Below are 27058 nucleotides of genomic sequence, written 5' to 3' on the forward strand. Positions count from 1 at the left end.
TTAATGCAGGGAAACTTAAATCCGTTCTACCTAATTTCTACCAGCATGTTAAATGTGTAACCAGAGGGAAAAAAACTCTAGACCACCTTTACTCCACACACAGAGACGCATACAAAGCTCTCCCTCGCCCTCCATTTGGCAAATCTGACCATAACTCTATCCTCCTGATTCCTGCTTATAAGCAAATACTAAAGCAGGAAGCACCAGTGACTCGGTTAATAAAAAAGTGGTCAGATGACGCAGATGCTAAGCTACAGGACTGTTTTGCTAGCACAGACTGGAACATGTTCCGGGATTCTTCAGACAGCATTGAGGAGTACACCACATCAGTCACTGGCTTCATCAATAAGTGCATCGATGATGTCGTCCCCACAGTGACCGTACGTACATACCCCAACCAGAAGCCATGGATTTCAGGAAACATCCGCACTGAGCTAAAGGGTAGAGCTGCCGCTTTCAAGGAACGGGACTCTAACCCGGACGCTTATAAGAAATCCCGCTATGACCTCCGACGAACCATCAAACAGGCAAAGAGTCAATACAGGTCTAAGATTGAATCATACTACACTGGCTCTGACGCTCGTCGGATGTGGCAGGGCTTGAAAACTATTACAGACTACAAAGGGAAGCACAGCCGCGAGCTTCCCAGTGACACAAGCCTACCAGACGAGCTAAACCACTTCTATGCTCGCTTCGAGGCAAGCAACACTGAAGCATGCATGAGAGCACCAGCTGTTCCGGATGACTATGTGATCACGCTCTCCGTAGCCGATGTGAGTAAGACTTTTAAGCAGGTCAACATTCACAAGGCCGCAGGGCCAGACGGATTACCAGGACGTGTACTCCGAGCATGTGCTGACCAACTGGCAAGTGTCTTCACTGACATTTTCAACATGTCCCTGACTGAGTCTGTAATACCAACATGTTTCAAGCAGACCACCATAGTCCCCGTGCCCAAGGACTCTAAGATAACCTGCCTAAATGACTACCGACCCGTAGCACTGACGTCTGTAGCCATGAAGTGCTTTGAAAGGCTGGTCATGGCTCACATCAACAGCATTATCCCAGAAACCCTAGACCCACTCCAATTTGCATACCGCCCCAACAGATCCACAGATGATGCAATCTCTATCGCACTCCACACTGCCCTTTCCCACCTGGACAAGAGGAACACCTACGTGAGAATGCTATTCATTGACTACAGCTCAGCATTCAACACCATAGTGCCCTCTAAGCTAATCACTAAGCTAAGGATCCTGGGACTAAACACCTCCCTCTGCAACTGGATCCTGGACTTCCTGACGGGCCGCCCCCAGGTGGTAAGGGTAGGTAACAACACATCTGCCACACTGATCCTCAACACGGGGGCCCCTCAGGGGTGCGTGCTCAGTCCCCTCCTGTACTCTCTGTTCACCCATGACTGCATGGCCAGGCACGACTCCAACACCATCATTAAGTTTGCCGACGACACAACAGTGGTAGGCCTGATCACCGACAACGATGAGACAGCCTATAGGGAGGAGGTCAGAGATCTGGCCGTGTGGTGCCAGGACAACAACCTCTCCCTCAACGTGACCAAGACAAAGGAGATGATTGTGGACTACAGGAAAAAAAATAGGACTGAGCATGCCCCCATTCTCATCGACGGGGCTGTAGTGGAACAGGTTGAGAGCTTCAAGTTCCTTGGTGTCCACATCACCAACGAACTATCATGGTCCAAACACACCAAGACAGTCGTGAAGAGGGCACGACAAAGCCTATTCCCCCTCAGGAGACTAAAAAGATTTGGCATGGGTCCTCAGATCCTCAAAAAATTCTACAGCTGCACCATCGAGAGCATCCTGACTGGTTGCATCACCGCCTGGTATGGCAACTGCTTGGCCTCCGACCGCAAGGCACTACAGAGGGTAGTGCGTACGGCCCAGTACATCACTGGGGCAAAGCTTCCTGCCATCCAGGACCTCTATACCAGGCGGTGTCAGAGGAAGGCCCTCAAAATTGTCAAAGACTCCAGCCACCCTAGTCATAGACTGTTCTCTCTGCTACCGCACGGCAAGCGGTACCGGAGTGCCAAGTCTAGGTCCAAAAGACTTCTCAACAGCTTCTACCCCCAAGCCATAAGACTCCTGAACAGCTAATCATGGCTACCCGGACTATTTGCACTGCCCCCCCACCCCATCCTTTTTGCGCTGCTGCTACTCTGTTAAGTATTTATGCATAGTCACTTTAACTCTACCCACATGTACATATTACCTCAACTAGCCGGTGCCCCCGCACATTGACTCTGCAACGGTACCCCCCTGTATATATAGCCTCCCTACTGTCACTTTATTTTACTTCTGCTCTTTTTTTCTCAACACTTTTTTTTGTTGTTGTTTTATTCTTACTTTTTTGTTTAAAATAAATGCACTGTTGGTTAAGGGCTGTAAGTAAGCATTTCACTGTAATGTCTGCACCTGTTGTATTCGGCGCATGTGACCAATACAATTTGATTGGATTTGATTTGATTTGAACATCGGTGTCAATACTGCTTGTTTACAGACATACCTCATCATTGAGCTTAATTGCATGAAATATCACCCTCATCATTTAGTTAATTATGCATGATGTGGGATGATAATTGTTCCCCTCATACGCTTCAGAGTGTTCCAGAGTGTTCTAAATAATAGAGATAGTACTGAATTAGAGAGCAGAATCCCCCATGGTAAACAAAACACTCATAAATTAATAAGATAAAAAACATGTTTCAACTTATTAGTTTGGTCTAATTAAAATTCCAAAATACAAAACAGCTCACTGTAAATATCTGTGATCTTGGGAGTGAAGCTGTTAATACGCTGGGCAACATGTTTACTTCTTGGATCTGAGGATTAGTTCCAGTGTTACAGGCAGGAACGCTGGGTTGAAGCAAATCTAATCACTTCTTTTAATTTGAGTGATGCTGTTGATGGAATTATTGACCACTACTACCTCAGACTGAGGTCTTCTCCAGTTTCCACATATTGAGAGAAACGTGAGGATTGGACTACTCTGAGGATTTTTACTGTGTCCAATATTTCAAGCTCGCCTATACTGTAGTAGGCCTAATGTATGTAGTAGTAGTTGTTAAGTTTATAATACAGTCAAAATGAAATACATTCAAAACATAATTTGAAATGCAAATCTACATTTTCTATGGTAGTTATATGATACCTATGTGTATGAGAGGTCTAAAAGTAGCACTAAATAGATTAATCATCCAGAGATGATTGATTAAGCGCTCTGTAAATTAATCATGTCTAGGTTACCTCATTGAATCCCCCGACCCCCAAACATTGGCCTGATGAGGTACAGTCACTGCTGAACGAGCGAGACCAAATAATTGATGGCACAGACAAAATAATGCTACTTCAGATGCCAGTAGTCCAAAGCTATTACCCTGGGTATCATGTAAAATTTCACAGCACAAGCTTAGGTGGATGCCCTGGGGAAAAGGTGGGAAATTAGATGATAAATTGACCAGTCACCAGGTCTGACCCAGCGTTAATACCTTGTCCAATGTATTTAATAAAATAAAGAAGGGAAAACATTAATTTTGAGGAGAATCTCTTGACCATGATCCATCCCTGGTCCCTGCCACTGGGGCGAAGAGCAGCATATCCAGGGCAGCCTGGGCAGTGCTGGGTGGGGGAAGCTGCAGTGTGCCTGCTTGGGATGACTGGGTGCCTGGTGCCGCTCCCTGGCTTCCACAGCCAGTTGCTCCACATCAGAGAGACTGATCTGTGGGTTCTGCCTGAGTGTACGTGTGTTCACAGATGACTGCTCTTGCCACTTTCACGCACGCCTCCTCATTAAAGAGGCACTGGCATCCTCCATGCCGTCTCACTGATAACACAGAGTGTACACGGTCTATGAAATGATTGCCAGTCAGCTCTTGTTCTCTCTGGATTGATTCCTGCACCACACGGGAGGTCGATAATTGGCCATGTATGTTTGAGCTGAGAACTGCCACAAACGTGGCTGAAAATGGTTGAGATTTTCTTTGAAACACTGCCACATTGAAACTAAACCACAGCATCTGTATATCTGGTATAGCAAGCGCCCACCTTTGTTATTGAAAAATATTGAAATCCAGTGTGGCTTTCAAAGTGTGGGTACAAAGAGGGTTTGGATTTTTTGGGGGGCTGAATAAGGCCGGGGGATAAAGTGAGGGGTGTTCTGAGATTGGGAGGGGTGATACTGTACATTGGTACAGTATATCACCTGAAACACTACTACTACCACTACTGTTATTGTACCATGCAAAACAGAGGGTGTATTATTTATACTAATTTGTTTACAGTACATTGTGGCCCACTTGAGGCAACGTGTTGGCAGATACTCGATGGAACCTAGTGGTTGACCTACTTCTGGGAGACCTTTTTATGGTTAATCAAAAAGCAAACGCTTCAACATCTAAGTACTCTCTCCTACTAAGTCGTGAAAATGTGTTGCTTTTATTTTTTGTAATCGATTCGTCACCATATTTCCAGTCAATATGAATCCACTGAAAGTTTGATCAACCACATTATAGGTACTGCTTGATATACTGTTAAAATCAGATACATTTCTAGCTGACATTACAGATCCTCTACACTGCATCTAGCCGACATTACAGTAAGTAAACAAACCAGTAGACCTGGGATTTCAACAATTATCTTTAACATGGTGAAATCCTCCTGTAACAGTCAGTTAAAAGCAATTATAAACCGGGTAGTTTGGGTCCTGGATGCTGATTGGCTGAAACAGCAATTAAGCCACGTGTACATGTAAGGGATTATCAACAAGGGGCTATGTGTTCTATAGAAAAATGATGAACGATGTGGAAGGTGTGTTCCACTACGCGCTAGCAGTGGAACTAACCTTCCACGGTCGTTGCATTATTTTCCAGAGAACGCATAGAGCCCCGAGTTCATTATCACTTTTATACCAAAGCTATAATTTAACACATTTGCCACTAGACATGTGTTCATTTGCCTGTAGAACAGGTGTTCAACATCCACTGAAGTAGCAAGTTTACTAGATAGCTACAGTAGATGCCTTGTTAGCCAAACAAACAGACTTGCTAGCTTGTTATTATGACAATCGAATTCAACAATGCCAAATGTTTTCAATTTGACTTTTTTTTTTTTTAAACAGGTCAAACATAGTACATGTAAGAATTAACTTCATTCAATTATACCATGCATTATAGGGAAATAATGCACACTCTAGAATGCCCTTCAAGCCAATAAGGCACCTTGGGGGTTTGTGGTACATGGCCAATATACCACACCCCCTCGGGCCTTATTGCTTAATGATATAACAAATACATCTCTGGATATGATGGTATTTGGTGTTGTGTGCTACAACTTTTTGTGGTAAGAATTTAGAGTGAGAAAACAACAACCCTCAGATTTCCATGGGGTGAGGACTATTGACTGCTCTTAGGTCAGGTTTGTATTGATTGAATATATTTGTGTGCCACATTTTGTTGGGGCAAGACTTTCTAAAAGCACATTTTTGTTCTGAGTAGACTATTATGAAGCATGTGGACCTGGTGTCAGGTTATCAGACATTTGAATCAGTCTGCCAATGCTCTTATCTTTCCTTAAAAGCATATTTTCATCCTTAAGAGCCCTAGTCGGTGAAATTTCAAGCTGTGAAATTGTTGGAATAATCCACTTATTTTGCCTTCTTCTTACTAAGATGCATCAAGCGACAGCTTGCTTACCTAGACTTGGTATCATTGGATATGCATTATCTAATGGATAGACTTGAACTGTTTAAGAAGTAGCCTTAAAGTGCTACTTATCTATGTTCAAGTTCCAACCACACAATCAGCCGCTACCTCATCCTCATTCAGTCTGTTGGCTTCCTGTCTGTGAATCTCATTTGGCTTGCACTTTAATATGTACCACTAATCAACACCCTCAGAACTTTTAACCCATGTTTAAAATTACACCTAACTGTTGCTGTTCATGCCCTCTGGGTTTTGTCCAAAAACAACTTCCTTCCTTTCACACCTGGGCTCAGTCTGGTTCCTTTAGAAACAATCAATTGATAAAAGTTGCTTCACGGTCACAAAGTTTTTAAAACCCTGAAGGAAGATTTTAGCTTTTAGATGTAATGGAACATGCACATATAAACAACATTTCAATCTCCTTCCTTCAACCACAAGACCACCAGGCCCATACATATTACTAATCACACCTTGGTTCAAATACTATTTAGGGTATTTCAATTACTTTCAAAGACATTTGGAAGTAAGAATTGTTATATTTTTTAATTGAAATGACAAGTAGTTGAATATTGGAATGTATTTGATAATACACTTGGAAAGTATTTGAAAATACTTCCAAATCCACTGACTCAAATACACTCCTATGCATTTAACCCAGGTATTTGAAAATAGTATTTTAAATAAGTAGTTCAAAATACTTTCAAATAGTAGGCTATTTATAGGAATGTATTTAAAATACTTTAAAATACTTCCAATAGAAGTAGTTGATTCAGGCCACATTATTTGAAATTACTCAAATACACAGAAAATGTGTATGTATTTGAACCCAGGTCTGTTACTAATACATGCATAAAGAAATAACATAAACCCATATACTAATTAGAAAACAAAAGTCTCTCTGTGTTACAAACTGAAGCATGAAGGGAGAGAAAATGAAAAGGCATCTGCCTACATTATCCTGTCAATCAGAAAGGCTGACAAGCTGATAAAGGAAGACTCACAATCTGTGTGACAGTGACAGAGCATGAGCTAAAGACCCGCCAACACACCTAATTGATTCACTGCTGGATTTAGCAAAAAGTGCGCCAATGTCATCTTTCATAATCAAGCTTCTACCTCAGGCTGTCTTAAGGAGCTAAAAAAAACTTTCCCTTCACAAGTGCTGGGCTAAAGGTCATGGTTACCTTAAAGCATTGTTCCAAATAATAATAATATAGCCCTATTGTGTGAAGTGCTCTGGTAAAGTGTGTTTAATATATCAAAATGTGAACAGGTAGCATCCTTTCCTCTGTATGAAAGATCTAACAGCATCTAGTCCTAGTCACAACAACCCTGCCAACCATCACCACCAAAAGAATACAAATGACTAATCACAAAATCCACATATGAATACAGTGTATTTCTATACAACTCATACATATACTGAACAGATTCAGGCCAAGTGGAACATTAGCTGGTACAGTACATCGTCGCTTGCAGGTGGAACAATGTAGTATTTGCAGTTACCGTAACAACATGGGAATCAATCCACCAGGGGAAATTGATTGATCTCAATTTCACTGTTGTTATGAGCGAAAGACTAGCTAATCCATCTCTGTCTGGGGTGTCACCATGTCTGTCTGGGGTGTCACCATGTCTGTCTGGGGTGTCACCATGTCTGTCTGGGGTGTCACCATGTCTGGGGTGTCACCATGTCTGTCTGGGGTGTCACCATGTCTGTCTGGGGTGTCACCATGTCTGTCTGGGGTGTCACCATGTCTGTCTGGGGTGTCACTATGTCTGTCTGGGGTGTCACCATGTCTGTCTGGGGTGTCACCATGTCTGGGGTGTCACCATGTCTGGGGTGTCACCATGTCTGTGCTGTCTATCGGCCTCACATTACTATATTAAAACAAACCCTTACTGTATGACATCATGCAATAATGTGGCGTAGTCTGTAGAACACCTCTTTCTCAGACAAAGAATAATCTGGTGCTAACCTATTACTACTTTTGTTTTTACACATTGCAATTGACTTCACAGTTTCCCTGATTTGATCATGCCCGTACAAATTGTTTTCACTGATTTAATCACACCATTACATCTTGTCCTCAAAGCTGGATCAATAAAACAAGACCCCTATGAATATGACATATTAGGGATTGTTCAACCAAAAAAAAAACAACCCAACACAATTTGCTAAATGCAATCCTGTCTGTTAATAGTATAGCAAGCCTAGTTAAGAGCACAGTTGGCATAAAAACGCATAATCCAAAGCCTTTCTCTTAGTGTCCTATTTATGCAACACAACAGAATGCAGCAGGAACCACAAAATGAGGATAAATCCAAGCCTGGCTGAGGTGACAGTGATGAACAGTTGTTGTGGTTTTATGGTTCAGGGAGCTATTTTAATTAATAGTTCTAATGTTTTATGTGCTGCTGGGGTGACTTCAAAAACCGTGGGACTGAGGAGAGTGTCAATACAACATCAATATCAATGAAGGCCCAAACAGTAGTGCACGTATGGACTGCAGCTGCTTCACAATGACTGCATCTGTATCTGTGACAGCCAGTAATCCTCATTATTCCTGAAGGTTAATGCTATGCCGTGGAGTACTGCAGCCTCTCCATCCTCTTGCCTTCCTTTGCAGATCTGTCAGCCACACTTAAATCCTGTTAGCAATACACTATCCTGCTCCCTCCCGGCCTGGGCTCCCTGATTTAGGAACAGTTTCATCACTAGTCATGGTTTTACAGTAACATCTTTATTTTGATTTGGCTGCCATCTTTACTTCTGACTGGGGTGGGTGGATCAACTGGCTGCATGGGACCGTGTCACATGTTGCTGCAGCAGCACTATAAAGTCCTGTGAAGGGGAGAGTCAGTTATTGGGACTGTGTGTGAAGGACTGATGCAACGACTGTGTGTTATCACCTGATAAAGGCATTACTCTGGCGCCATGGGATCCCTGGTATTGTGTGTTAGAGGAGCAGCGAAATTCATTTCCATTGCTGCCATACTGTGCTGTGTGGTCTAACTAAGCTGCTCCCAACCCATTCGATAAGGGGGATGCTGTGGGAGACGGAGGGGGAGAGAGGAGGGGTGGGCACATAGCTGGAATTAATAGCATCTCAGCTCTGGATCCAGAACATCATGCCCGGGCTGAAGCCAGTCTAAATGATGTGCCCACATTGCTCTGACCCTAATTTGGCTCCTACACATATTAGCTATAGAGAGGAGACAGGAATTTCAACCCTGGCAAAAAGGAGAGACACTCTGTTTGAACTTCAAAGCCGCTGCTGTTTGAGAACAGAAAATGAATGGGATCATCATTGGTGGACAAAGCCTCACCTTCAACCAATTTCAAGGATTTTCTATTGACAACACAGAAGCACATTTAACCTCTGCTAATAATACCTGTCAATACTCAGACCCTGAATCATAATACTTCTCAGGTTCAGGAAAGGGGCTGGTCTCTGCATACACACTTAGACAAAAAGGCTCCCGAGTGGCGCAGTGGTCTAAGGCACTGCATCTCAGTGCTTGAGGCGTCACTACAGACCCCCTGGTTCGATTTCCAGGCTGTATCACAACCGGCCGTGATTGGGAGTCCCATAGGGCGGCGCACAATTGGCCCAGTGTCGTCCGGGTTTGGCCGGTGTAGGCCGTCCTTGTAAATAAAAATGTGTTCTTAACTGACTTGCCTAGTTAAATAAAGGTTAAATAAAAAGAACCTAAAAGGGTTCTTCAGCTGTCTGCATAGGAGAACACTTTTAAGAACCCTTTTTGTTTCCAGGTAGAACCCTTTTAGTTCAACGTAGAGCCGTTTTGGGTTCCATGTAGATCCCTTTCCACAGAGGGTTCTACCTAGAACCAAAAAGGGTTTTACCTGGAACCAAAAAGGGTTATCCTATGGGGACAGCCGAATAACCCTTTTGAAAGTATGTCCTTTTAAGGTAGCCCTTTACTATTTTGAGGATTATAGACTAATTGCCATATTAAGGTAGTGATAATGCTGTACCTCTGGGGTTGTTGAGGGAGGCATCGATGGCTTTGCCCCCGTCTCCACAGTGGCCCTGGTCGAAAGGGGTGCACTGGTCCCCCGTCCCTGCCACCACCTCCATGTTCTTGGCCAGGTCCTTGGGCTCTGTGAGGGTCCTGAGTCTGTAGACCCTCCTGCTGCTAGTGTCGGACAAGTAGAGGGCCTCCCTTACTGGGTCCATGGCCAAGTAGTACTTATGGGCTGGGCTGGAGCTGAAAAGAAAAGACCCTGTCACTTAGGTCTACAGTACAAAAAACATAAACCATGTACTATTTGTATATATCAGGAATGGGCAACTGGCGGCCCGTGGTCCCCCTTTTGCAGGCCAGTGGACCAGTAAAAAAAGAAATAATAATACAAATAAAATATATATTTTTTTGGGGGGGAACACAGTTGGGGTCGCAAATTACTGTTGAGAGTTAGAATAATAGACTACACAAGGTGCAATTTCGAAATGTGTTTGGTCTAGCGGCCAGCTATCTAAACTTGTAGTAAGCAATGGTCAAAATACCGACCAGGGTGGGGCCCATTGATAATCAGTTATCATATAAAAACTGCAGACATTTGCCTCCACCCTATGGCAAAATTTTAAGAATTGGGTACGCAGACCCACGAGCCACTGCGGCCCCTCATGATGATTTCTGTTTTTTTGCGGCCCCCACACCCATCAATGTTGCCCATCCCTGGTATATATGAAATACACATTTACTGATCGATCCCCAGAGAGCTGGCTTTTATCACTGAACACCAGTTCCGTTTCCTTCAACAGTCTTTCATCTTAAATGGTTGCTCAAAAGGAACCACGTCATCAATTCCGTCATTAACATCTCACTGACGTGAAACAAACATCTGCCAACCACAGACAAACTCAATCTTTTCACTTGAAGATATGATAAAAATCCATACAGCTCTAATTCTGACATCTGTATCACCTTTACAGTAAATGCACTGCAACTGAAAGGGGACTGAAATCATGACAAAAAGAACAGTGGTGTAAAGTCATTAAATATAAAGTACTTTAAAGTACAACTTAATAAGTTGTTTTTTGGGGGTATCTGTACTTTATTTTAATATGTATATTTTTGACAACTTTTACTTTTACTCCACTACATTCCTAAAGAAAACAATGTACTTTTTACTCACATACATTTTCCCTGACACCCAAAAGTACTCGTTACATTTAGACTGCTCAGGCAGGACAGAATTACTGTCAAATTCATGCACCTATCAATATAACACATTTTCATTCCTACTGTCTCCGATCTGGCGGACTCACTAAACACAAATACTGCGTTTCTAAGTGATGTCTGAGTGTTGGAGTGTGCCCCAGTCTGTCCGTAAAAAAAAAAGAAATAGAAAATCGTGCCGTCTGGTTTGCTTAATATAAGGAATTTGATGTAAAGCATTTACTTTTACTTAAGTATGACAATTAAGTACTTTTTCCACCACTGTACCTAAGTACATTTAAAATCAGATACTTTTAGACTTTTACTCAAGTAGTATTTTACTGGGGGACTTTCACTTTTACTTGAGTCATTTTCTATTAAGGTATCTTTACTTTTACTCAAGTATAATAATGTAGTACTTTTCCACCACTGAAAATGATGGAGGCAACCTAAGTGCCTGTGTAATGAGAGCCCTGACAGAGAGTCTAAGAGCTACTGTATGTGTGATGGCATGCCTCCCAGTGAACGATGACATCTACTACAATCACCAGGAAACACTCTCTGTAAACATTAGGCTATTCGCAGAGGAAAATTACTAATCTCAGGCTTTAGTTGGGTGTGCCATGCCATACATGCAGGGAAAAAGCAAAGCTAGTTCAGTTAGTTTTTTTTACAGACTTTGATTGAGAAAGAATCAATTGCGAACATGACAGCTGCATGAAAAGATGAATCATATCTCTGGGAGAGATGAGAGCCTGTTCGTTTGGGGGAGAGAGTATGAGAAGCCTATCCCAACACAACAGTGTTACACTGGCCTTTTCAGCGGGGCGCTCAACCATCTAAACACACATGAAAGGCTGGGGCTTGTCTATGATAAGAGGCACCCTTTAAAGACCTCGCTGCGTCTGGATTTCTCTCCGAAGATAGCCCATTTCTAATCCTTGCTACCTTTAAATCAGGGCTGTTCAATTCCAGTCCTGGAGGGCCAAAACACTTCTGGTTTTTGTTTCTACCTGGTAGTTAATTGCACTAACCTGGTGTTCCAGGTCTGAATTAGTCCCTTATTAGAAGGAGAGGATGAAAACAATAAGTATTTCGGCCCTCCAGGAACAACATTGAACAGACCTACTTTAAATCCAGGTCAATACACTTCCATATTGACTGAATGTCTCCTCATTTCAAATCCTGTATTATGTAACCAAATAAGAACATCATCCATGAAAGGTAGGCTGGCGGTTTGCAACTGAAGAACCGCTCTTTTCATGCAGCAGTGTCATAAAAAACTGTTTTCAGGAAAATACATTATGTTCTGAGTGTGACTGAGTACAGTATTGAAAACGTACCTGTGCCTGATATCTCGATTCCTAGCAGCGTTGTATTAAAGAGAGAGAAAGCGTATTAGTTCTTATCCTTGGAGAAATATCTTCTCTTCGATCCATGATTATACTTATGAAAGCATTTCAATTAAACTTCTCAGTTCAGTTTGTTGATGTGCTGTGTACACAATAGATGACTTATTTTCCCATCTTTTTCCATTTCACGTTAAAAATGTAACAATAACAACAGCAGAAATAGCAATATAGCTTGGCAACAAGCACCACAACAACTTTCATTATAGTATATATTTTGAATGCGTCAACCTCAAATAGTGTTTGAGATAATGTACAAATACATAATCACAGAAAAACACTGAAAAGCATCTTTAACTATTGGTCTGGAGTGTCACCTCAATTCTAAAATGCTGATGACAAATCCATTGGGCAGAATCCTTCTGATGAAGTTGAAGTCGCCAACGTAGATGCTGCCGTCGGAGCCACAGGTGATAGCGACAGGAGCGTAGAGCTTGCTACCCAGGGCAGGGCCGTTACAGTTGGGGCAGGGGATAGTGCGCAAGTAGCCCGTACCCATCACTGTGTAGATGACTGGCGGTTGCTGGGAGATGAAGATGTTCTCTCCATTCCCTTTGTGTAGAACACCTGGAGTTGAAGGACAACTAGCAATTACAATTAAATCCAGAGGAATGACTAGTCCTTCCTAGAATCTTCAAAGTTCAACAAGGCCAAGAGGGATGCATAAAACTGGCTCTCTCAAAAGCTTATCTAAAACTGACGCAATATAGCAATATAGAACAGAACTCTCTGATACAATACAGTAATAATTCTATGTAGGTCTGTCTGTCTATATCAAGTCATTTGAAACGGAAGTTAAAACAATGATAGTTTGGCAAGAATGTCTTCACAATATTCCTACTGGATAACCAGGTATGAAATAGTGTCAGGTCAGGTGGGCTGAGGGTACAGTACTGTTGAATGGAAGTGGGACACAGAGGAACAGGCAGAGCCCTCACCGCTTTGGAGGTTAAGGATGTGGTGCTTGTCCAGGGACCAGCCCCCCAGGTTGGAGGCAATCATCTCAAAGCCCTGCAGCTGAGCCATCCTTCTCTCCCACACAATGTAGTCAGCACATGACTCATACTCATAGCCTACAGAGACTGGAACACAAGAGACCACTGGCTGTTAATGTGACGCCACCAATTGTCATGCATTCATTACCCTGTTGTTATTGCAATTACAATGAGACACACCTGGAAAACAACAACCCCTAACGCTTTTGTGATGGTGCGACTAGCTCCTACACAGTGTAACATTGCAGTGAGTCTAGAGTTGCAGTGGTCCAGGCAGAGGCTGGAACGATGCAGCATTGTGGTTATAGCGCAGCCTGGGTATGTGCTAACAGTCTGCGATTCTCCCGAGCCTTTTTAATGCATCACTGATACCGTCATTCTCTGCTGCATCCACCAGTATGTGTGCACGCTCACACAATTCTCTTGCTCTGTCTCAACGTCTCTCTCTTCCTCTCTCACCCACCCACCCACACGCACACATACACCCACACAAACACATGCGAAGGAAGCACACGCAACACACACACACACACACACACACACACACACACACACACACACACACACACACACACACACACACACACACACACACACACACACACACCAAGCAGGACATAGTCAGTTACACACAGAGTAGCTACAGGCTCCTGCTTGTGTCACCATGATAGATCAGCCTGTTACTATCGGCAACGGAGAGAGAGAGGGTGAGTAAGGAGGAGAGGTTTGAGGTTGAGCTCAATTCCCACTGGTACATAAAGATAAATGAATAAATTAGAGCCTTTCTTCATCTCCTTATCTCTTCCTCTGGTTTATTTAGTGTGGATGAAAATATGTTTGCACCATAACAAAATGTGTTTTGAATTTCAATTTAGTTTGGATGTCGTTTCTAATTGTGCCATGTGTTCGATGTTATTTATAGATAAACGGGCCGTAACATCTCCAGGACTTCCTATTTATATCACAGACTATTAACCACAGTGCCTCATATCCACCATGAAGGAGCTGAATACACACAGATGAAACTGTGTAGTCAGTGAGAAAGGATTCCAACACATGCACACCAGCCAGGCAATCAAGAAACACTCTGCTATCTGACAGTAATGCAAGGCATGGAGAGCAATCAAGAGAGACATCCTCACAGTGTGTGAAAGAGATAAGAGTGGCCCCTGCTTTCTGTTCCAGTTAGATTTGTAACACTCCCTCCATTAAGACAAATTGCAACAATGCATCAGAGCTGTAGTTCCCAAAAGGCAGCCAGCACACTAAATCAACCACTGATAAAAAAAGCTTATATGTGGCCCTTGAAAAATCTCTCAGTCTTTCATACTACTGACCATTAACCCACTGACAATGTCTTTAGAGCTCTGTTTGATTGTATTATCTAAAGATAAAGTAGAACAGAAGTAACATGCTATTCTGCTGTTACACTGCTGAATGTAATACTGTCTTTAGAGATTTTTATTTGCCATTAGCTACAGTTACCCATGGAGCATGTTGCTTGCTTTCATCCCTTGGGTGAAAATTGTCAAAGGAGTGAAATACAGCACATTATATTTGTTCTACAGGGAATCTGAATGTACTTGACAAGACATGATTCAAATGCTCCATATGATCTTACCCAGAGCTTGGGCCAGGCCCACCACTTTCTGCCCATAGACATCAGTCTTGTTCCAGGCCAGGACGTAGACCAGGTTGGGGGCGGCAGGGAACCACTTCTGAAAGAGTCGTCCCTCGATGGCGGTGGACACGTGCACCTTAGCCAGGCCAGTGGGGATGATGGAGTGGGTTAAGATGATGCGGAACAGAGACTTGTAGCCAGGGGAGCGAGTGCTCAGGTAGCTGAGCTTTAAGAAACTGCCAGGGATGGTGATCTCCTCTTGGACAGCCTGAGGAGGAGGAGAAAGGATTTTGGCTGCTGTTATTATGTGCTATTGGTTACCAGCAGTTGGAAAGGCTTCACAAGCCAGAGGATACAAACTACGTATAGAAACATCTTTCAAGTTTTTCAGTAAAGTATCTTTGATCACCTGGTGTTTGTACTCGCTCCAAGATATACTAGCAAGTACTATATATCACTTTCTTAAAATCAAATCAAAATAACACTATACTTTTTACACTTTTGGAACTTTATTCTGCATACACGATGCCCCTGGAATACTAAATTACATCTATATTCTATATCATTAGCAGTGTACAGGAGGACATTTTAATTACTGCTGATGATCTAACCGCCACTCCCACCCTTCATTGCTCACAGCTTCAATCACTCTGAACTGGGTCCTCATTAAAATCACTATCAGTTTCATTATCTCCCACAACAAACTAGGACGTCTACAATCTGCAAAACACAGTTCCAAAGCTGAGGTAGGAATATCAGTGGGATCGAGGTAGAAGATAGCGAGCAGATGGCAGCTCTGGGAATAAATCGCCCCGGCAACTGATTAGTGTGAGATTCTAAGATGATTTCACAGGTACAATATGAGCCAGGTGAAAATTAGACAGGATCCAGAATAAAGAAAAATGCAGCAATTTTTAATGTACACCTGGAAGTCATCATAAAATGATATTGTGAGTAGAGATGTATGCATTATGGAAATGGTTTAGTATAGGTGGTAATTGAAAGCTGAGTGAGCACCCCTGGGACTGTATATATGATGTATTTACTGACTGGTGAGTGGGCCATCTACTGTACCTGCAGCTCAGGGATGGCTGGGCCTCGCTCCTCACAGGTGCTGGCGAAGCGGATGAGAGGGGAGGGGAGGACGATGGGGTACGGACTGACCAGGTTCTTCAGGTCACACACAGGGGGGCGAGACTCCACCCTCGCCATGGTGACCTTCTCTACAACCACAAACTGGTTCCATGGTAACCAGACGGTGCGTTTCTGCATGAGGAAGGGAGCCCTCTGGAAAATCAGGGAGACTGAGATGCCCCCTGCAGCCACCAGGTCAAAACTACAGGAACAGAATCCACACAAACACACAATCAGCAGTGGCAAAGCATCATATTAAGCCAATTTACTCTAGTATCCACAATACAATACCAGACCACTGTCTACCTACCTGCCATCCTGGCGACTGACAGAGAAGCCAAATGCAGGGTACTGCTGGAAGCTGATGTTCACCCCCACCAGTGGGGTCCCATCTAGTGCCACCACCTGCCCCCGGATCACTGAGGCTCGGCTAGGAGAGAGCAAGGTTTTAGTTCACTGGGTATTTTAATCATACTATAACAAGTTACAGTGTTTTCCAGTTCAGTTGACAAAGGCAAATGCGCTATATCCATACAGAGTACTGAGGTAGCCTACAAATAGCTGTGTATAAAGGGATCTGTACTTCAGTGGCAATTATAACTCTACAGTATATAACAAGCTATTCCTGCGGTACCAGAGGTAAATTGTATCCGCTATATTATCTATTCTACCTGCTGTCGAATGGGATGTCTCCAGGGAAGACATGGGTGCTGTCCTTTCCAATCAGGAAGCGTACGCGGTCGTAGAAGAGGCGTGAGAGGAGCGAGGCGTAGGGGGTCTGGCTCTGCTGAATTAGGTCCAGGGGGTCCGGGGAGCCCTGGCACAGAGGCCCACTGTGACAGCTAGGCTGCTGGCAGCAGTCCGGGTCCACACAGTCCGTCAGGCCATCTACACCAACACAATAACACAACATCATCACAGCTAAGTCTACACTGTACAGTATCTCAGGCTCCCAATGTTATACAGGTAGAAGAGTTAAATAACATTCAAAGCACCTTGTGAAATCTCTCAAATTTCCAAATGTATAGAATAAATGGATAATGTTTCTCCTAAGTGGAAGTACATCCACCCCACCCTATTGCGCGTTTAACACACAGTAATGAAGATCAGTTAGACATGGCTTAGCTGTGATGATTTAAACTTGAAAAATGTGGAGAAGCTGATGAATAACAATATATATAGTTCATACCTGACAAGGAGCAAAATGCCCCTCTGATTTATACAGTCTTAATACTGTACTTACTTGCTGCTCTATAATTGCAGTACAGTACCTTCTTAACGATGTTCTCTTCAATGTCTAATATGTGTGGGTCTGAGCAACGGTAGCACGTTGGGTCCATTAACTCCATAGACTACTCTCAGACAGACAGTTTCAATAGTGCTTAAGTGAATGTTGACATTCATCACATTGCTGGCATTGAATGCCACACAACAGCAAAAATACATTGGTAATTAAAAGCAGAATAATGTCTCTTGGTCTTTTGTACACACCTTCCGCAACGCTTTCTCATAACACGTTTTAAAAGTATGGTTACATACCACAGATGGCAAATATGTGCAATGTGGAATTAATTCAGAATAACATTTTAGGTACGCTAACAGAAAATAATAAGTTATATACAGTATGTGCCAAAGAAAATGTATTCAGTAAACGACTGACCAACACAACAGCATAACTACTGGGCCAAGAGCCATAACATCCCCATTCAGCGCTGGACTGCCAAAGTAAGGGAGGCATTGTGCCCAGCTATTAGCTGGTTGGCAGGGCTGACTCTAACTGCATCGGTCATAACCACAATGTATTCATTTTGCTGGTTACAATACTGTATAGAACATCTCACTACAATACTGTATAGAACATCTCACTACAATACTGTATAGAACATCTCACTACAATACTGTATAGAACATCTCACTACAATACTATATAGAACATCTCACTACAATACTGTATAGAACATCTCACTACAATACTGTATCTGAGAACAATGACAGCTCTACTGTACCTGCCATTGCCACCTTATTTACATAATCAACAAACAAACAATGCAATAAAATAATGAAGACCATTTTTATTTTGGGGAGAATTGCTATCCATGTTCCTGAACTAATGTTGTATAATTAATACACAGCTGCAAAAGTAAAACAAAGCACTGTGCATCAGCAGTGCACAGCCACCGTGTTCATAATGACGGCTGGATGGTCATTTGTGGTTATAGCAACTCATTTACAGCTGGTTGGAAAAGTAATTATATTTTCTCTTAATCGCTGCTCTTTTCCAGGTGATCATTTGCCATTTAGTTTTTCCAACCAATGCCTTTGACGAGGCCTCATTTGGAATATAAATGGCATTTCTAATGGAGTTCAGATGAGATGAAAATAGGAATGTGTTCTGGGATTCTGACGTATATATATTGGCTTGGGGAAGTAATTGGCATGGGGTGATTATTTCCTCCTCTCCTTTGTTGGAGTGTCTGGCTAATTTGAGCCTCGTACAATTTCCCTCTACATTAAAGGCAGGCCTGTACATCATCCAAGATTCCCATCAGTCATAAGAACTCACACACAATGCGTTGTCACATCTTTGAAGGGAGAGACATAGCTGCCGTGTGTAAACTAAATTAGGTTGTAGAATAATACAGTGAAGGTTTACTGCCCAGGCTGCCGGCACATTACTGAGCTGAATTGTGAATTTGTTTTCTATTGTATTGGGTTAGGAAAGAAAATACAGTGCATGATTTATGATCTACAAACAAATAAAGATACATTAACATCACGCTGCACTATTTGCCTTATCACACTAACACGGCTAGAGCAACTGTGAAAATTATCAAAGAAGGAAGACTTGTAAAAGTGAAGAAGCTGGCATGCTTCTATCTAGAGGCTTACTGGGATAAAGAACCTGATTAAGAACTCTGAAGGTAAGAGATAATGGTGTTTCTTTTAAGTGCTACCAGCCAGAGCTGAGAAAACATGAGGAGTTGGTGAGGTAAAGAGTTCACGCTCCAAACACATCTCCCTGTTTCCAGACACTGGCTAGACTAACAGACTGTACACAATATTATGCTCTTACCTTCTCTACCACTTCTGTCTGCACATATAAAGGAACTAAACACTGTCGAATGTAGCCAATTAGCACCTTATATAAAGAAGTACATTTGAATTAAAGCTGCAATATGTAACTTTTTGGGCGACCTGACCAAATTCACATAGAAATGTGAGTTATAGATCTGTCATTCTCATTGAAAGCAAGTCTATTCCATGTGCGCTATTTCTATGCTTCCCGTTCTTAAGTTTAGTTTTTGCTCTATTACTTTCGGTTTTGTACACCAGCTTCAAACAGCTCAAAATACAATATTTTTGGTTAATGAAAATATATTTCACAGCGGTTTAGCTGGTAAAATGATTCTCTGTTTTGTTACATAAACTAATATTAGGCAAACTATTAGAATTTTAGCAACCAGGTAATGCATATTGCACCTTTAAACATCTGACTCATGTAGTGGAATTGGATGAGACATAGTGCTCACACATTTTGTAGACTGTCACTTTAAATGAATGTACAGTATTCATAATTACTCTTAATTTCTTCATATTACACCTCATATTGCATTATCGTAAACATAACTTTTTTTTTTAGGTAAAGGAGATCACGGAACATTCCAAACCAAACCTTTTTCCAGATGGTAGCTTGACTGTACAGTACACAGTATTATGTTTTTATCTCCTTTGCCACACAAAGGAAATAAATGCAATCTAATGTAGCCAATTTACACCTCATATAAAAATATACATTTACAATAAGAAGCTAACTCATGCACTAGATGAGACATGGTGCTCATACAGAAGTATGATAGTTAATGTATCATACTAAACTACAGTAACTACTACATTACATTACATTTACATTTTTACATTTTAGTAATTTAGCAGACGCTCTTATCCAGAGCGACTTACAGTTAGTGAGTGCATACATTTTCATACATTACATGTATTACACTTGATATTACATCATTGTAAACTTTTTAAACTTTGAAACATCAAAAATGTGATGTAAGTCAGTGCACAATTGGTTACCCTTTCTTGCACAAATGGCCTCCACTGTTGGGTATCTTTCTCCATCTTTTACATGTTCCCCTCAAAGACATGGGCCTTGAACCTGAGCTCCATAGCCTCATATCTGGTTCCTTGTTCACTGGAACACCAGGGGCTCTACACTCAAGCATTAATGCTTTAGAGGAGCCAAGCAGCAGGCAGCATACCATCAGCAAATCACTGAGAGAAAACCTAGAGGTCTCCTTGGTCTGAGAGCCATGTCGACTACTGTAGTGAGCGATGTCGACTACTGTAGTGAGCGATGTCGACTACGGTGGTGAGATTTAACAAACGGAAAATGAAGCGAGCGGGAAAGGCTTGTTGGCTCAGATGTCGGGATGGAGAAGAGGAGTCCTAAATATTTCCTCCTCCTGACCTTCACCGGCGAAGGAGGTCAAGTCATTAATCATTATTGAGCCACAGACAGGCCACCCTCCACAGGGACCTTACCTCCGTCGTTGTCGGCGTTGTCATCACACTCGGTCTCCATGACGACGTTGCATCCCATGCCGCTCCAGCTCGCCTGGCACACACAGTGCCACCCGCTCTGTTCCAGGGTGCAGCGACCGTGGCCATTGCACAGGCCTGGACAGCCGTCTGGATGGATGGATGGATGGATGGAGAGAGAGAGAGAGAGAGAGAGAGAGAGAGAGAGAGAGAGAGAGAGAGAGAGAGAGAGAGAGAGAGAGAGAGAGAGAGAGAGAGAGAGAGAGAGAGAGAGAGAGAGAGAGAGAGAGAGAGAGAGAGAGAGAGAGAGAGAGAGAGAGAGAGAGAGAGAGAGAGAGAGAGAGAGAGAGAGAGAGAGAGAGAGAGAAGACAGACAGTCTGTTCATCAGAACACTGCCAGTCATGCCTCATGATTAAGGAGATGGGGACAGATGCTGCTACGCTTTTCATTTACATAAAATCCAGATGTCTGGCCATTCCAAAACATTTGTTACATATTTTGTTATATTCCATCTCACATTAAATTCAATATGGTGAATGATCTGCCATTGGTTTGGGCATCATACTTTCTCCTCAGAATTAATTAACATCTCAATGAATGTGCTTTGGTAGTAGGAATACCATTCAAAAACCCCTGATGCTTTGAAACAATTCCATCCTAAAGAATGAGAGGGCATCTTACCTTTAACAACAAGATCCAGGTAATGTGCTATATACCACATGAAGATAAAAGGAAGATAGAAAAAAGTGTGTGAGATTAGATTTCTGAGCCTCAGAGAAAATATGCTAGCACCAAGGCACATGAAGAGATAATTACAGCCTATTAACGTGCCAGGAGCTAAGCTTTATGATTTGATTCACACATCCACAGAGACACAGAGCCCATCTCCAATTCCACATCTCTAAAGGCAAGTGAAACGATTTCACAGGATTGTTTTCTTGCATTTCTGAAGTGAAAAAATATCTTCCGGTTCTTTTATAAAATGTGCTTTTCAGTCACTTGGCAGTACCCAATTCCATGAGTCCCAGATGACAAACTTCAGTGTTCTATCAAGGTGTACTCACATTAATTGAGTGCGTTCGAACTTGGGGAGCAAATTATTCAGTTGCAAGAAAATAAAAATGCCTCCACTCTAGGGAAGAGGCCATGGCTGATGGAAAATTCGCCTGGCACAACCAACAGTTTCATTGTTACTCTGAGTTTTCATTCTCAAATAACAGCAACGAAGTGGATAAATTGTATAACAGACAGGCAGGGCACTGACATCATTGAACCCCAGCCAGTGGCTCTAAGACACATGGTAACAGGGCGGCAGGTAGCTTAGTGGTTAAGAGCGTTGTGCCAGTAACCGAAAGATCGCTGGTTCTAATCCCCGAGCCGACTAGGTGAAAAATCTGTCGATGTGCCCTTGAGCAAGGCACTTAACCCTAATTGCTCCTGTAAGTCGCTCTGGATAAGAGCGTCTGCTAAATGACCAATTATTATTATTATTATTATTGTAACATGTTACCCTCCTAAACACCCCGCCTCGCTCCCTCTAAATGCCTAGCAAGGTTTGGTACCTGTTTTCTTCTAGCAGATGAATTGAATAACCGGGCAAGAATGACTGTGTTCCATCTGACAACTGTGCGTCTAAATTATACAGCAGATGGATGATTCACTGGGATAGCTAATGGTCTGCTAAACTGCTACAGTATTTACAATGTGTGGTGATAGAAAATATGCACTCAAATGGTGTACATATTCATTGATGTGTATCTGCAAAAATCAGTGGTTCACACATCTTTCATTAGTACATTAGTAAAGCGTGATCACAGTTTAAGACATGCTAAAACACCATCAAGTCTTGGTAAAGTAAATCAGCCCCTAGGTTTCTAAACAGAGCAATAGCTACTAGAGTCACATTACACGCTCTGTGTATTAACCTCCTGTGGTAGTGTTGGTCCTCGGGGGGCGGGACTCACCGATGCTGCAGTGTTCTCCCTCCCAGCCGGGGTGGCACTCACACTGTCCGTTCTTACACTGGCCATGCTCCTTGCAGCGGGGGTGGCAGGCCTGCAGGTCACAGCCTGGCCCCTCCCAGCCCTCCTCACACTGGCACTTCCCTCCCACACACACACTGTGGGCACTGCAGGGCACCGGACACACCTCTGCACACGGACAGAGAGAGAGACAGGCAGGGGTCTTACTGCACTGGGCAACAGACAGTACACCTCTACACAGGCCAGATGGACATGTCAAAGGCCAGCTGCATTATTTCTCCCAAAATACTTGTGATCATTTCCGATGAATTAATTCAGGATCCTAGACTCTAATCTTGTCTTGCAAGTCTTGCAAGTTCATCTAATAGAACTCAAAAAATGAATATTTTAAAAAGGAATATTATATGTTGTTATATTATAAAACCCCATTCTTATTCTTAACTCTACCTACTCATGACATGAAACTTGAATTTTGAATAGAAAATTGTTTGTTATAATACAGAACAGGCAATACTTTCTAACTCTGTCGAGTGCTGCAGGTGCAGTTATAATACATTCAATGCTTAAAGTTTTAGAGGTTTAATGATATTCAATGAATAATTTCTGTGGAATACGGAGAGTACATCCTATCAGCAAGTAGCCAATCAGCAGAGAGAAGAAAGAGCTGCGGGCGCTGAAAGGCCACTTATCCCCACACATGAAAAAGGCATTCTCATTTAAATATCCATCATATTTAATCATGCCATAACCACTTCATTTGCATTTTATTAATCTCGATTTTTCTACCATTAAGTATATGACATTTCTATTCATTTTTTCTCTGCAACTGCTTACAATGGAATTCAACATGTTTGCCGTCTAACACAATTTTATAGTAACGGTTGAATGTTGCCATTATCCTCGATGTGCTTGAATTTCTATGTTTCAGAAAATCACAAACAACACATTGATACATATAGACTACTTCACTGTGTTACAGTCAGGTTACAGTAGGTTTACTCCATTGTAATGATATAGTCAGTACAGTCACACACAGTCAACATTACAAGTAATTCTGCATTCACTTGACTGAACACAAAATCAATTTTCACTTTTGGATCGAAAAACTGAACTTTGCTTTGGAAGGCTAGAAAAAAAGTGTGGGTTGAGTGAATGCACAATTCTTTCATGGTTATGGAAACCGAAGCACCACACTGCTCCAAGATTCAATTCATTGGAAAGCTAAATAACCTCCACACGTGCTGTTTTGCCTTTTGGCCATCACTGAAAACATAATTGATAGGAAAAGTAATGAAGAAAGAGGGATTACTTTTCCTTTTGAGGAATGTCTTAATATGCAGCCCACCTCTCAGGGTTTCACCCAACCTAAATACAGGCTTGGCATGTAGCACTACTTGACTCTAGGAACAGAAGCATTAATAATATGAAGATGAGCAGAAATTGATATGACAGGCAGACTATAATCTAAAGGGTGGAGGCTTCCATAATATTTTATTGACACTGTGTTCCCATTCTTCTCCATATATACAGTGAGGGAAAAAAGTATTTGATCCCCTGCTGATTTTGTATGTTTGCCCACTGACAAAGAAATGATCAGTCTATAATTTTAATGGTAGGTTTATTTGAACAGTGAGAGACAGAATAACAACAAAAAAATCCAGAAAAACGCATGTCAAAAATGTTATAAAATGATTTTGCATTTTAAAGAGGGAAATAAGTATTTGACCCCTCTGCAAAACATGACTTAGTACTTGGTGGCAAAACCCTTGTAGGCAATCACAGAGGTCAGATGTTTCTTGTAGTTGGCCACCAGGTTTGCACACATCTCAGGAGGGATTTTGTCCCACTCCTCTTTGCAGATCTTCTCCAAGTCATTAAGGTTTCGAGGCTGACGTTTGGCAACTCGAACCTTCAGCTCCCTCCACAGATTTTCTATGGGATTAAGGTCTGGAGACTGGCTAGGCCACTCCAGGACCTTAATGTGCTTCTTCTTGAGCCACTCCTTTGTTGCCTTGACCGCTTGTTTTGGGTCATTGTCATGCTGGAATACCCATCCACGACCCATTTTCAATGCCCTGGCTGAGGGAAGGAGGTTCTCACCCAAGATTTGATGGTACCTGGCCCTGTCCATCGTCCCTTTGATGCGGTGAAGTTGTCCTGTCCTCTTAGCAGAAAAACACCCCCAAAGCATAATGTTTCCACCTCCATGTTTGACGGTGGGGATGGTGTTCTTGGGGTCATAGGCAGCATTCCTCCTCCTCCAAACACGGCAAGTTGAGTTGATGCCAAAGAGCTCCATTTTGGTTTCATCGACCACAACACTTTCACTGAGTTCTCCTCTGAATCATTCAGATGTTCATTGGCAAACTTCAGATGGGCATGTATATGTGCTTTCTTGAGCAGGGGGACCTTGCGGGCGCTGCAGGATTTCAGTCCTTCACGGCGTAGTGTGTTACCAATTGTTTTCTTGGTGACTATGGTCCCAGCTGCCTTGAGATCATTGACAAGATCCTCCCGTGTAGTTCTGGGCTGATTCATCACCGTTCTCATGATCATCGCAACTCCACGAGGTGAGGTCTTGCATGGAGCCCCAGGCAGAGGGAGATTGACAGTTATTTTGTATTTCTTCCATATGCGAATAATCGCACCAACTGTTGTCACCTTCTCACCAAGCTGCTTGGCGATGGTCTTGTAGCCCATTCCAGCCTTGTGTAGGTCTACAATCTTGTCCCTGACATCCTTGGAGAGCTCTTTGGTCTTGGCCATGGTGGAGAATTTGGAATCTGATTGATTGATTGTTTCTGTGGACAGGTGTCTTTTATACAGGTAACGAGCTGAGATTAGGAGCACTCCCTTTAAGAGTGTGCTCCTAATCTCAGCTCGTTACCTGTATAAAAGACACCTCGGAGCCAGAAATCTTTCTGATTGAGAGGGGGTGAAATACTTATTTCCCTCATTAAAATGCAAATCAATTTATAACATTTTTGACATGCGTTTTTCTGGATTTTTTTCGTTGTTATTCTGTCTCTCACTGTTCAAATAAACCTAACATTAAAATTATAGACTGATCATTTCTTTGTCAGTGGGCAAACGTACAAAATCAGCAGGGGATCAAATACTTTTTTCCCTCACTGTATATCATAATTGGTAACACCAGCAGTAGGGTGTATTAGTGTGTTGTTGTGTGGCAGCTAGCAGAAGGCAGCTAATCTGTAAACCTGTCCCTGGGCTACTGAGGAACCTGATCTCCTTCGTGATCTGGCTGCTACATGAGTTAGGCTGGCACAAGTACCGTATAACCGTGTAACCGACGGTTATGGATGAAGACCGTCATGAAAATAAAATAACAGTCATAACCGTTAAAAATAAGAATCTATATTTTTTAATGGTGTGGAACGAACAGCTGACTGAAGACGGGATGGTCGGGCAATAAGTCACCGTTTAAGTCAAAGTATGATATATTTGGGGTTGAAGTGACAAAACCGAACTGCCTGCTTTGTGCCAATGACGTGTTTTTTCCTATGAAATGATGTGTAAATTATTTTCGTTTCAGGGCTGGGTTTTACTTGAATGTTATTGTTTATTAATCAGAAACTGAGCTGAGTGTCACGCCCTGACATAGAGATCTCTAGTTGGTTTGGTCAGGGTGTGAATTTCTATGTGATTATCTAGAATGTGTATTTCTATGTTGGCCGGGTGTGGTTCCCAATCAGAGGCAGCTGTCGATCGTTGTCTCTGATTGGGGATCATACTTAGGTAGCCATTTTGCCTACCTATGTTGTGGGATCTTGTTTCAGTTTGGCTTGTTGGAGGTTTAGCCTTTTGAACTTCACGTTCTGGTGGATTTTGTTATTCGTCTGTGTTTATATAATAAACGACGCATACCACGCTGCACCTTGGTCCAATCCTTTAGACGACGGACATGACAGATGATCCCACCACCAACGGACCAAGCAGTGTGGCCAGGAGGAGCAGACACCCTGGACACAGGTGGGGAAGACATTTTGGACATGGGAGGAGATATTAGCCGGTAAAGGACCCTGGGCAAAGGAAGAAGCCCAGGCAGGAGAGGATCAACGGCGACGCCGAAGTGCACAACGACGAAGGAGGCCCGAGAGGCAACCTGGGGGGGGGGGCACACGGGGTGGTCGACGAAGCAGCAGGAGGCCGTGAAAAGGCTGACTGTGGAGGAGGAGGAGGCCGCTATAGTAGAGGCCCTCCAAGACCTGCAGCTCAGCACAGAGAGGAGAGGAGACCACCACCTTACGGGGGCTGTTAGCTCAGAGGGAGCAGGAGATCTCCCTTCAGAGGGAGGTGCTACAGGAGGCTCACAGGGAGATGGAGTCAGTGGATGCACTGGAGGAGCTGAGGGAGGAGTTAACCCTTCAGCAGCAGAGAGTTCAGTACTTAGAGCAGATGCTGGCGAAGCCAGGTTGCAGAGCAGAGC

General features: G+C 42.8%; 1 protein-coding gene across 1 annotated transcript in view; it reads right to left on the reverse strand.

Moving 5' to 3' along the window:
- The window catches only part of LOC311142923 (teneurin-1-like), a gene marked incomplete at both ends in the record, with an annotated part of 157136 nt that overhangs the window by 21328 nt on the left and 108750 nt on the right, over positions 1 to 27058 (reverse strand). Inside the window, 11 exons of the mRNA XM_084178669.1 lie at positions 9741 to 9973; positions 12271 to 12291; positions 12654 to 12903; positions 13275 to 13418; positions 14953 to 15220; positions 16027 to 16288; positions 16397 to 16516; positions 16758 to 16974; positions 20632 to 20778; positions 21311 to 21337; positions 22594 to 22779. Coding sequence (XP_084034795.1) covers positions 9741 to 9973; positions 12271 to 12291; positions 12654 to 12903; positions 13275 to 13418; positions 14953 to 15220; positions 16027 to 16288; positions 16397 to 16516; positions 16758 to 16974; positions 20632 to 20778; positions 21311 to 21337; positions 22594 to 22779 — 1875 coding nt within the window. The remainder of the gene's footprint in view (positions 1 to 9740; positions 9974 to 12270; positions 12292 to 12653; positions 12904 to 13274; positions 13419 to 14952; positions 15221 to 16026; positions 16289 to 16396; positions 16517 to 16757; positions 16975 to 20631; positions 20779 to 21310; positions 21338 to 22593; positions 22780 to 27058) is intronic.

The sequence above is a fragment of the Coregonus lavaretus genome (genome assembly GCF_964263955.1).
Source record: "Coregonus lavaretus genome assembly, chromosome: 15".
Classification (NCBI taxonomy): domain Eukaryota; kingdom Metazoa; phylum Chordata; class Actinopteri; order Salmoniformes; family Salmonidae; genus Coregonus; species Coregonus lavaretus.